The sequence below is a fragment of the Typha angustifolia genome, chromosome 8 (assembly GCF_048772165.1).
Source record: "Typha angustifolia cultivar Huaian chromosome 8, ASM4877216v1, whole genome shotgun sequence".
Lineage (NCBI taxonomy): Eukaryota > Viridiplantae > Streptophyta > Magnoliopsida > Poales > Typhaceae > Typha > Typha angustifolia.
Window position 1 is genome coordinate 17834193 of NC_133246.1, and position 10808 is coordinate 17845000.

A 10808-nucleotide genomic window follows, 5' to 3' on the forward strand; every position below is an offset into this window, starting at 1 on the left:
ATATCTAATTAAGTTTACTCTCTAAAAAATTAAAATTAAAAATTAACACTAAACAGAGCTTAATCTCAAACTAAACATAGCCTAAAAATCCAGCGATTATCTAGAAAATTAAATATAACAAATCACTTTTTTAAAATAAGAAAATATATATAATAAATTACAGACAAACCCTCATTAGATCTTCCTTGGCTGATGAATCTGGACTCCATTGTTAGACAATGGCGATTTCATTCTAGAAACCAAAAATACTCGCATCCAGTTACACTCAACAGTAGGCCGTATAATGAAATATTTATACTTATTTGACCAGTCCACGAGGGAGAATAGCATCCCATAGCGAGACCTATCAAACAAATTACTGTAAATTGAAACCAACTCTCATTCACAATATGCCAAAACTTTCAAAGAACAAAGAGGAACAAATAACAATATATGGATGGGAGAAACAAAGATATAAAACTAATTATTCACAGATCAAAATTCATTCCCTCATTGGTGAAGGGAAAAGGGTAAGGTATACAAATTAGCAATCCCAGAAGTAAAACTACAACTCCAAGGCCGATGTACTTGTTCTCAGGTTCTGTGATCTCCTCAGCAAGAGGAGCAATCGGGCCCCTTTGTAAAAAGAATATCAATGCTACCCAATAGAATGCTATATCATTGAAAAGAGATGATATTCCAAGTAATGCGAGAGCAAAACCAGTCAACCGCGCTGATGCCTGTCAAGTATTAGGTAGTTTTCCATCAGTAGGAATATTCAACCACAATATAAGAAGGCAAGCAGAAAAGGATCTGCATAAGAACACAAACTATTTTTAATTGATGACTTGGACAAGCAATAATAGTAAATTGGCTCAAACCAACATTTATGATCCATAAGAGAGAGTAAATTCAACTTTTGCAGCTAATAAGATATGAATAGACTAAATTGTGTATAAATGCTTTTCTTACGTGTATAATTGCTCCAATCCAACAGGCAGGAAAACCATGTGAAGGATCAAACAAGTTTGGGGAAGAAAATTATGATTCTATGTCATAGATGTCACAAGTCGATCTTCAACCAAGATTGTACTAAGGTAATCTGTCTATTAGATACATCTAGTTGGCTATCTGGATGCTTTACAAGTGTTAAGCTTAAGATTTCTGCAAATATAGTATCCATCTGACTGAACATTTTTTTTTTCCATAAAAACTGATGTTCACAGGCAGTAGTCAAAGGAGAAGAAATAGTATGGATGGAAGTCAGCTCCACAAGGCAGGGGGATACAAAAAGCAGAGGACATCCTGTCAGGTATTTGTCAAAAAACTCTAGGATGTGAGTCGTTAAAAAATGATATTCGTTAGCTAGCAGTAATGAAAAGTACAGTATCAAAGAATTAATATGTAAAGGCCAATATAGTGAGTGTACATAAGCATGCCAGCAACCAATAGTGAAGCCAGGTTTTCACCATGAAGACATAAACAAAATCACAATATCTTCTTCCTTTTTTGACAAATTTAATCTAGAAACAGTTGAGCGTCCTTCTCTACAACCTAGCCGACGATCTTTTTTGTTTAATAAAACTTTTCCTGAGTTCCATGACATCTATCAGAGGTCCAAGATGAATAGATACACATTTTGTCATTCAATTAGACTAGGGAAACCTTTATGTATTACTTCAAATTTCATTTTAATCTCAATAAACATAAACAAGAATAATCAAACTACGAAAGCATGCACGTAGAACACATAAAAATAGATGTTCCGGTAAGCATGCCCTTCAGGTTCTCAAAGTTGATTTTGTACCTTTCTTCCCCATAAAGCAAATGCTATTCGACCACCATCAAGCTCCCCCGCAGGAATGCTATTTATAGCATTAATTAGGAGACCTGCCCAGGCCCATAAAACCAGTGGATTGATAGATAACGGAGATCCTTCTTTCAGAATGTCTCCAAGAATAAGCTTCGCTGAACACCCAAACAAAATAGACACGTAAGCCTTGAATCTGATATTCATTTCCTCAAAAATATTTATACAAGGATGTTACTTGAATATTATACTTGGAACAACAAAACTATGCAAATTTTATCGATTACCTGGAAATGGATCTAATTATTGTTTTAACTGAAGCACTCTAGATGATCAAGAAAAATATGCTTACTTACAAGATTAATAGGCTGGAAAGACAGAAACCAAGGTAAATAGAAAAGGCAAGTATTAAGGAATCAAATGCTCATTTTGTACCTGCCAAGCTCCTGTTTCAGAAAGAAATAAACATGAATAGCTCAAAGAGGGTAGTTATGGTGCTTGTATAATCCGCTAATAAGCAGTACAAATGGATAATATACATTATGGTGTTTGCCAGGAAGAAGACATGATGATGCTTGTAGAGTCCTATTTCACTTTCCCTAACTTCTATGAATTGAGGGATAGAGTTATGAAGGAAAATAATCACGCTTGGAGATAATTGTGTAAGATATCTGAATTCTCTGACATGCAAGTTAGAATGTTGAATTGTATGCCAAAAAAACTCTGGTAGAAGAAACCCAATTCTGCACAAGCAGACATAGAGATTCATTGATGTGCATGTACACACACATAAATGCGTCTGAACACTCAAAATATACAAAATTTGACTTACCAATGCCTCCAGCAAGAAATGATTCATGAAAGACTCCTGGGTCAACAACAACACCAACACCACCGATGGGTGGTAAGAAGAAACCTAACAGCAGAAGCAGAAGACCGATAGAGAATCCAGCCAAGGGTCCAGCAGCTGCCAGCTTGAGAAGGTCCTCACGATTGGCAACAATATTAACTATTCTTGTAATTGCGCCAAAAGATCCTATCTGCAAACATTTCACAATTTTATAGTACCTAAATAAGAAGAGACCCATAACAACTTTCATCTGCTATTGTCCTTGCAAAGAAAATAACAAAAGTGAAAAGCAAGAAGAGAAATCATAACAAAGCTATATAATGTAAAGCAAAAGGAACATCTGAAAGTCAGGAACAACATATATTCCCTAATAAGAAATACCGGCATTCTCAAATTCCACAGTAAAAGTACATTTTAAATTGTTCTTAAACATGACACTTTGACTGAAGACCATTTGTTCTATTGTAGGAAGACTGAGCACTGGATCTCACCTGCCAACTAGGAACAAAATATGGCACTCCCAGCTTGATTCCACTATCTCTAGCAACTAGAATATGGCCAATTTCATGGAATCCTAAAACAAGTGAAGTTACCAATGCTCCTGGAAGACCATCTTTCAGCAGTTCAAGATTATCAAATATAGATCTGCCAGAACATATGTAAGCATGAATAACCTCAAAATCATCATCAAGATTATCTAATAGCAAAGAGAAAGCTAAAAGTACCAGTAAGAGCTAGTAACAACTTGTATTAGATAGGAAAAAATGCAGTAACAAAAGTTACACGGCATATAAAACATAAAGAATCTTGACAACAGAGGTTCCTTCACAATGCCTAGTGCTTCTTGTACAAGATCAAAAGTTTGTATTTTTCATCTTAAATGGTCTCTAACTTGTTCCATGGAGGTCATTCGTCTCGTTAAACTCATTCCATTTTCTCACAGAACCCAATTTGTTTATGATAAATTAATCTTTTCAAGAGGTATTTAGTTGTCAGATGACAGAGGAAAGCTATCTGGCATTAATTTAGCATAATAAAACACAATTTAAGCAATAAGCATCAATCACTTTATATTATGGTAATGTGCAATATTGCATCTCATTCTAAGTTTCTAACTTCCCATCACATAAATCATTCTTGTTGTTGCTGGAGGTACACATACCTCTGCATCCGGTGGCGAAAAAGAAGCAAACAATATACTAGAACTGTTTTACTAATGAAAAGAAAAAATTAGCAATGGAAGCGACAAACAAAAAGGATAAACAGTTGAGAGAAACCTCATACAGCAAGTTGGATTGTAGCGCAGGTACATTTCGAAGTAGTAGAGTGAAGATGGTAACAAATCCAAAAGCACCTGCAGCAAACCATTCTGGAACGGCTGCACATTTGGATACATCTCAGATGTGTCAAAAGTCAAAACCAGATACAGATCTTAGGTAAAAGCTTCAAACTGTGCTTGTCTTCCACAAATATTAGCTTACCAGAAACATAGATAATAAACCAACCCAGCCACAAATCCAGAAATAGATACAAAAGAGGATATCTAGATTAAGATAAAAATAAGTGAATCTTTTTACCAGTAGAATCTGGCTGCAATGTTTGCCTAGGCACCACTACAGCCACCGGTTTATCATCTTCTGGATTTATGAGAAGAAAAAACTTGTATTGATCCCCGAATCTATCCTGTGAATTAGCAATTCTGGAAAGTTAATAATTATCCATAAATTATCCTGCTTCTCATGTAAGAATGAAAGAGACAAGTTCACATGCCTGCAGCCGCTTTGTAATCTTTTCAAAACTCTTAGCTGCCTTCCCCCGGAGATTCCCCTTAAAAAGTACTCCTCCCTGAAGAGAGAAAAGGAGTGGAACTAATCAAGTTAGTCTGTTGTCCTTCACAAATGGTGCATGGGGAGATCAGGCAATTCTTTTACTCAATCAAAGCATTTGGTAGAAGAAAAAGTTGTCATTTAAGTTGACACAAGAACCTAAAGATATCAACAAAAGAAAAAGTACCACAGATGTAAGAAATAAATAGGGCTGTTAACATTTCTTTGCTAATATCCTTGGCTGGAAGTGTGGAACTGATGCAGATTCTGTTAGAATATACAACACAAGATAACATACTTAATTCATGCTTTACATTACTTTATGATGTCTGGCAGAAACAAAATGAATGGTTAATGATAATGATAAAAATAATTCGCCTAGTAAATAGCATTTGGATTGGAGGAAAAGGAACTTCGCACGGATAAAATTATTTTGCCAACAGTTATGGGCAAGCATGTAAAATAGTTCTCTTCAATACAGTATAATAAAAAAATAGGAAGTCCTGTACTTGAGCCAGCAGATGATCCATCTACCCAAATGGTAACCTAGTCAAATTGTGTGTCATCAGAAGCTTGGCTGGGGGATGACATGACCAAAATCCTTTGGCCCTCAATGGTATCCATGGCAAGTAAATTAATTTGTACATGCGAAGAATTACAAATAAATCATTTTGGCCTGATAAATCATAAGGAGGCCCAGATGCAGAAGTACAGTAGGTTAAAGATTCTTCATGATCATGGGTGTAACTGTAGCATATTGGTACCAACTTGCTTAATTGAACTACTGATAATAAGGAATAATTTTATATAGCTAAAACAACTGCAAATGATGTTTGATCAGATAATTGCAATCTTCAAGCTGATGCTTTCTTATACTAAGATCTATTTATACCAGAAGTTCTCCTTTCTCCCAAAAATTCAAAAAGAACCAGAATGAACAGTGATTCTTATTAAATTTATGGTGAAACTCAACGAGGGTCCTCTTTTCTATTCTACCACAAGGCATTAAAAATGGAACTGTAGTCACGCTTCATCATGGATGCACTATGTACACATTATAATTAGAGTCCCCTCACATATTCATGGAACTAAGACTGTTAATAAACTAGCTTGTCGTATCTAGTTCATGAATATGACATATGGACGTGTCAAAAGGACGTAAGTACTTATATAGGAAAGACAATATGCAAGTAAATAATGAGGTGCAATGGCAAATATTCACCTCATAAGGCTCTTGGCTGGTCACAAAAAATGTGTCGAAACCAAAAACTTGGTCTTTAAGCATATCAATTGTGGCCTTTGGAATTCTGATTGGTTCATCAAGCTGTTGCTGTAGTTTATAGAAATTCAGATCATAAGAAATATTAAATAACTAAGAAGAAAGAAAATGTTGAAAAAGAAGCACAGAGTGACATGTTTAATCCATTTCTTTATTCAGTTTGCACTTGAAGAAAATGATTGCTACGAGAATATTTCACCTGCATTCCAGGCAAAGGAGAACCACTCACAACAACAAATTCATCATCTTTCTCCTGAGATAGGGAAATTTATATGTTAGATAGCCCATAAGCATTTATTACTCCATCTAACACCAGGAAAACAGTCAAAACTGTCCGAGAAATTCTTGCTATACCTTCAAGCTATCCTGAGTGGAAGAATCTTCCTTGGTACTATCAAATGTGTCACCAAGATTCAGCGAATCTTTGCTATCAGGTTCATCCTTGTTCTGGTGTAGCATGGTAAGAAATATCTAATTATGATATGAGGACTGCTACACAACACGGGCCTAAGAACAGACTACCAATCAAGAAAACGGTATGTAAAGACTCATATTACCCTACAAATGCTGTTAATAGCTAGATAGTTACCTTATCTGAAGTTGAATTTAACTCAAGAAGCGCGTTATCTTGTGCAACATCATCGGCTGGGCGGGAGGATGTTGCATCTCCAAATGTTTCCTTTTCCTGCAAAACAGCTTGGATGCCTATGATAGGAGCAACTAAGCAAATACGGAAACTCGCTCGGCGCGCGGATAGCTGCTGATGGTTATTAAGTATGATAGGAGAAGTAAAGAAGGAGACACGGAATGATTCCAAAAAAGGTAATCGGTCTTCAGCTTGGATAGCTGCTGATGGTTATACAGTAGGATCCGTATGATCTAAATACTATCCTCTCTTCTCTTTGTCCCGAGGATAAGATTTCACTTCCGCAAGGTTATATTGACTTTAAAGGGCATTATATTTACCTTTTCGTCATTGCCTTCTGGCTCCGTCTCTGTCACTGCCCTGCAAGAAAACCTTCGCTCGCTTGACCTTAATTGGTAGCGGGGATCGAAGAAGGAATCAAATAAACAAACGACTTCCCTGTTAGAATAAACACGAAAAGAAGAAAGAAAAGGAACGAAGCAAGGAAAGGATAGAAGAGAAGACCTTCGGGGGGTAATTGGGAAGGAACATCTAAAGGGATTCGTGGAGGGAATCCTCGCCGTAGGAATAAGGAAAGGACGGTAGCGGAGATTGCAAAAGCAGCAATGAAGGCATTCTGAGACGGGAGAGATATGCCGGATGGCAGCCGAAGGGAAGCTCATGACTCCGCCCTCTTTCGTTGCAAGACCTGAAAAGAACAAACGCCTCAACGCAGCTACAAATTAAATACGAAACCGCAACTCAAACTCAAATATCGGATTCATCTCATTTCTATGTTAGTTGGTTGCCTCGCAGCGAATAGAGGGAGGGAGGGAGGGAGGGAGGGGAGTGCAGATAGAGAGCGGAAAGAGTTGCATCACCTTATCTTCCCTATCCAATAAACGACAAGAGACCGGGGGGGAGAGAGAGAAGGAATAGTGTCGAACATTATATTATTCGATCCAGATCCCCGCCGCTGCCTCGTCTTACGAAATATCAACCTGTGCTAAAAAAGAATATACCCGCCCCTGCGGCCCGATGAAGCCCATTTAGAAAAGTACATTACTTTTTAAGGTTATGATTTGTGCCGGCCTTTTTAAGACAGTTTGTGGAGGCCTTATATATTTGCCAGGCTTTGATTCTTTCGGTCTTGCTGTTTAAAAGTGCTTTTAAGAACCTTACTACTTACTAGTTAATTAAGGAAATTCTGGACCACGAATAAATAGTACGTGAAGCTGTTAGGTTAAAGGAAGTAATGCTGTCCTTCTAATTTTTGAAGGAAACATGCATTAGCAATATTTCCGAAGTAGATGTGCTAGATATTGCTTTTCACCTTTGATAACTCCCACAATATTCAAATATAAATCTTTGGTTCAAAGGAGTATTTTAGTCAATTCTACATCAGCTTAGAGGCGAAATCCACGTTTTCATTTGTTTGGGTTACACTTACATGAGAGTAGATTATATATTATGGGCATAGGAAGTTAATTTGTTTGGCAAGTACAGTATGAAATTGAAAAAATATATATATATAACAAAGGCAGAAGATCTAATGCCGACAAGAATCCTGTAACTGTGCCTGAGCAGTGGAGGCTGCTGATGTTGTATAGACTATGAGCGAGGGGCGGCCACCATTAATTCCATGACTAGTGATGTCAATAAAACACAATCACCATTGCTGCAAAACTGCCGAAATCTATCGTCCTCATTCACCTGCTAGGTTCAGCTCATTCTTCTCCCTGTCCGTCTATAATTTACTCTTGTTTGGTCTACTTTTTTGGTATGTATCGTTGTGCCTATGAGTCATCGTTAACGTTGCTCGTATCGCGAAAGGAGCCGGTGTTGTCGGCGCCGGTGCTCCACAGGAAATTGGCGTAGTTGGCGGCATGAATTGTGTTGTCCGGCTCCACGGCCATGGCTTCTAAGAATGTCTCTTCCGCTGAGCGCAGATCCCCCTTCGCTAACCACAAAAACCTTGCGTACCGACTCAATGATTCGGCGTCCACTGGCTCCACCCGCACTGCTCTCTTGAAGTAGCTCTCCGCTCTAATACACGAGATAGTCCAAGGTAGATTCATAAAACATCCATCTTTTTATGAGATTACACGATTCCCAATTGGCAATTCCTACATCTATAAGCACAGACTAGAATAAAATGGATCACCTGTCGTGGTCGTGGAGGACGAGATAGAGGAATTGGGCGAAGTTGGAGAGGAAGAGTGAGTTGTGGGGCTCTTGGGATACTGCCTGTTGGTACATGAGCTCCGTCCGCAAGTAGTCCGAGCAGTGGTCTGCTTCCAGCTCCACTCTCACGGGCGCCACCAGTTGCATTAACGTCTCCGGATCCATCAGCATCTCATCCCTCGTGGTCGACTGCATTCTGGAAGCTTCCTCCACTATCCTGTTCCAGATCATCGCAACCTCCTCCTCCTCCATCGTCAGCTCTAAGGTGCCATCCCTCACACCTCCTTTATCTGGACGGATCCCATCGGGAAGGATCGTACACCTTCTGCTGCCGTAGGACGAAGATGACCCATCTGGTCGGCCGTCGTCCGTCGCCCCTGCCACCGGCCGGATCTTCCCTCCGCCGCCCCCTCCTATTGAGAATGTCTTGATGGACGACTGATCGAATCTCGCCTGCCGGTGTTCCACGGCTGCGGAGGCGGCGACGGTGGGCAATCTGGGCCGCGTGGGCGGATTGGGCGAGGCGACGGCAGCGGAGTAGACGGAGAAGTTGGCGAGGAGGAGCATGAGGGAGACCATGAGGGTCGGGGTGCAGGAGAATATGTGCTGGAAGAGCCAGACGAAGGAGGCGTGCATCTCGTGCTGGACGCGCGCTACAACACCCTGGAGGTGGAGGTCGTCGTCCACGAGGTCCCCCCGCATCCGGAGGGCGAAGCTCTGGAGCTCGCGGATGATGAACACCATGGAGGAGAAGGCCTTCTTCACCGAGCAACACGCCGACTCGCCCGCGTCCCTGAATTCGTCCAATTGCACCTCCTGCTTCTTCATCTTCTTCCGCTTTATGATCCGCAAAGACAGGGGGATGTCCACGCTGTTGGCTTTCCGCTCCACGCTCAACGGGAAGTCTGCAGTCTCCGGCAATGGCTGCTCCGCTTTTCTCGATAGGGGCGATGGGGGAGACGGATGGGATACACCACCAGGACCGCTGGTCTCCGCGCCTTGCTGGAGATTGAGCTTGAGGACTAATTCCTGAAGCTTCCTAGTGAATGCCTCATCCTCTTCGTTGGAATTAGAAGCCCTCAACTCCATGTCCTTCCTTCGTCTCCCTCTTGGAAACTCCGAAGGCCACCGAGTCCTCCATAACTCGGACTTGTCTCCTAAGAAAGGCGATCGATGGTTGAGGGCCGGATCGGATCCACTCCTCTCAGAAGAAAGAGATGATATATTAACGGAATTAGCGAAGAAGGTGGCTTGACATGAAGAGGAGAGGGCGTGGACGGTGACGATGGTAGCGGTAGGGCATAGTTGTGACCAATGCAAGCATGTGCCGGCGACCTGAACTGCCATCTCTGTCCGCCCACCCTCCCAACTACCTAGATCACATAAAAAAAAAAGAAAAAGAAAAAAAAGGAAGATAATTAATTAGCTATACTGTCTTGAAATTAAGGAGCTAGCAAGATCTGCATCTTGCCATGCTATAAGTATGGTCTTCCGACCATATTTTTTTTTATCAAGCGCTCCTGGAGCAGGGGGAAGAGAGAAGTCCAACAGTGCTAAGAAATCTCACAGATAATTTGAGGTCGGGATATGGTGTGGCTTTGTTAGTTAAGACCTCTCATGAAGCAAGCAAATGCTAGCTGCGGCTGCCTCACCAGCTCAGGTATGCAGGCTCATCTCTTTTCCTTTCTAACCTTGACAATGTAGCTAAAGCCACTTCTCTTATATAAACCACACAATGCTTTGAAAAATAAGTTGGTTCCAAAACACAAAGTATACTTCTACCAGATAAAGAAAGAAAAAGTAATACCCCACTGGATACGAAAATATCTTCGGGTGTGGGATATTTATACCGGTGCAGGGCATCAGCCTATCTGATCAGTTTTTCTTATCTCTGCCCCGAGATGATGAAATCACTAACTGGATCCGGCCGTTGCACAAATCTTAAAGACCATAAGCATAAGGCAATCTTATCCATGAGGGTATGATCATTAACAGTGAGAGCTCAGAGTTAACAAGGTAGATCTTTAAGCTACCGTTGCATTTAGTTAATATATAGAAGTTATATATATTAGAACAAGCACGCGACCGTGGCGTTTCGCTCACGTGGTCTCTATAGCAGACAGCGACTCTTCCGCAAATGCCAATTAAAGCGCCTACGCCGACCTCCTTATCCTCTCTTTTCCTCCCTCCGTTTATATTTTATCTCATGAGTCTTCACATTTCCTCCACTAGATCTCCATCTCTTCATCTTATCT

The 10808-nt window shown here is 40.4% G+C and overlaps 2 protein-coding genes across 7 annotated transcripts; both read right to left on the minus strand.

The window, feature by feature from the left end:
- Nucleotides 1–438: 438 nt before the first annotated feature.
- LOC140766020 (probable zinc metalloprotease EGY2, chloroplastic) lies at nt 439–7348 on the minus strand. Of its 5 annotated transcripts, XM_073105395.1 has the most exons (14): nt 7251–7348; nt 6895–7078; nt 6711–6777; nt 6334–6429; nt 6099–6215; nt 5944–5997; nt 5688–5795; nt 4410–4484; nt 4217–4322; nt 3924–4017; nt 3131–3284; nt 2622–2829; nt 1787–1947; nt 439–719 (listed from the first exon to the last, which is right to left on the minus strand). In XM_073105395.1, the coding sequence occupies exons 2-14, from the start codon at nt 7050–7052 to the stop codon at nt 468–470; spliced, it is 1650 nt and encodes a 549-aa protein (XP_072961496.1). In that variant the 5' UTR covers nt 7053–7078; nt 7251–7348; the 3' UTR covers nt 439–467. The 5 variants fall into 5 exon arrangements, with proteins under 5 accessions (XP_072961496.1, XP_072961495.1, XP_072961498.1 ...); XM_073105394.1 differs by lacking the exon at nt 7251–7348 and having other exon boundaries at nt 6895–7224; XM_073105397.1 differs by lacking the exon at nt 7251–7348 and having other exon boundaries at nt 6099–6191; nt 6895–7223.
- Nucleotides 7349–7775: 427 nt separating this feature from the next.
- Nucleotides 7776–10486, minus strand: LOC140766021 (uncharacterized). Of its 2 annotated transcripts, XM_073105400.1 has the most exons (3): nt 10121–10484; nt 8534–9926; nt 7776–8415 (listed from the first exon to the last, which is right to left on the minus strand). In XM_073105400.1, the coding sequence occupies exons 2-3, from the start codon at nt 9898–9900 to the stop codon at nt 8166–8168; spliced, it is 1617 nt and encodes a 538-aa protein (XP_072961501.1). In that variant the 5' UTR covers nt 9901–9926; nt 10121–10484; the 3' UTR covers nt 7776–8165. The 2 variants fall into 2 exon arrangements, with proteins under 2 accessions (XP_072961501.1, XP_072961502.1); XM_073105401.1 differs by having other exon boundaries at nt 8534–10486.
- Between the last annotated feature and the right edge of the window lie 322 nt (nt 10487–10808).

Excerpts from the sequence above, each read along its gene's own strand:
- LOC140766020 (XM_073105395.1), bottom strand. The coding sequence starts at position 7,052 with ATGAGCTTCCCTTCGGCTGCCATCCGGCATATCTCTCCCGTCTCAGAA. Across the intron at positions 4,323-4,409 it reads AGATTACAAAGCGGCTGCAG|GATAGATTCGGGGATCAATA; the intron begins GCATGTGAACTT and ends GCTAATTCACAG. Across the intron at positions 1,948-2,621 it reads ATTTCTTGCTGGAGGCATTG|CGAAGCTTATTCTTGGAGAC; the intron begins GTAAGTCAAATT and ends TTGGGTGTTCAG.
- LOC140766021 (XM_073105401.1), bottom strand. The coding sequence starts at position 9,900 with ATGGCAGTTCAGGTCGCCGGCACATGCTTGCATTGGTCACAACTATGC. Across the intron at positions 8,416-8,533 it reads GTCCTCCACGACCACGACAG|AGCGGAGAGCTACTTCAAGA; the intron begins GTGATCCATTTT and ends CTCGTGTATTAG.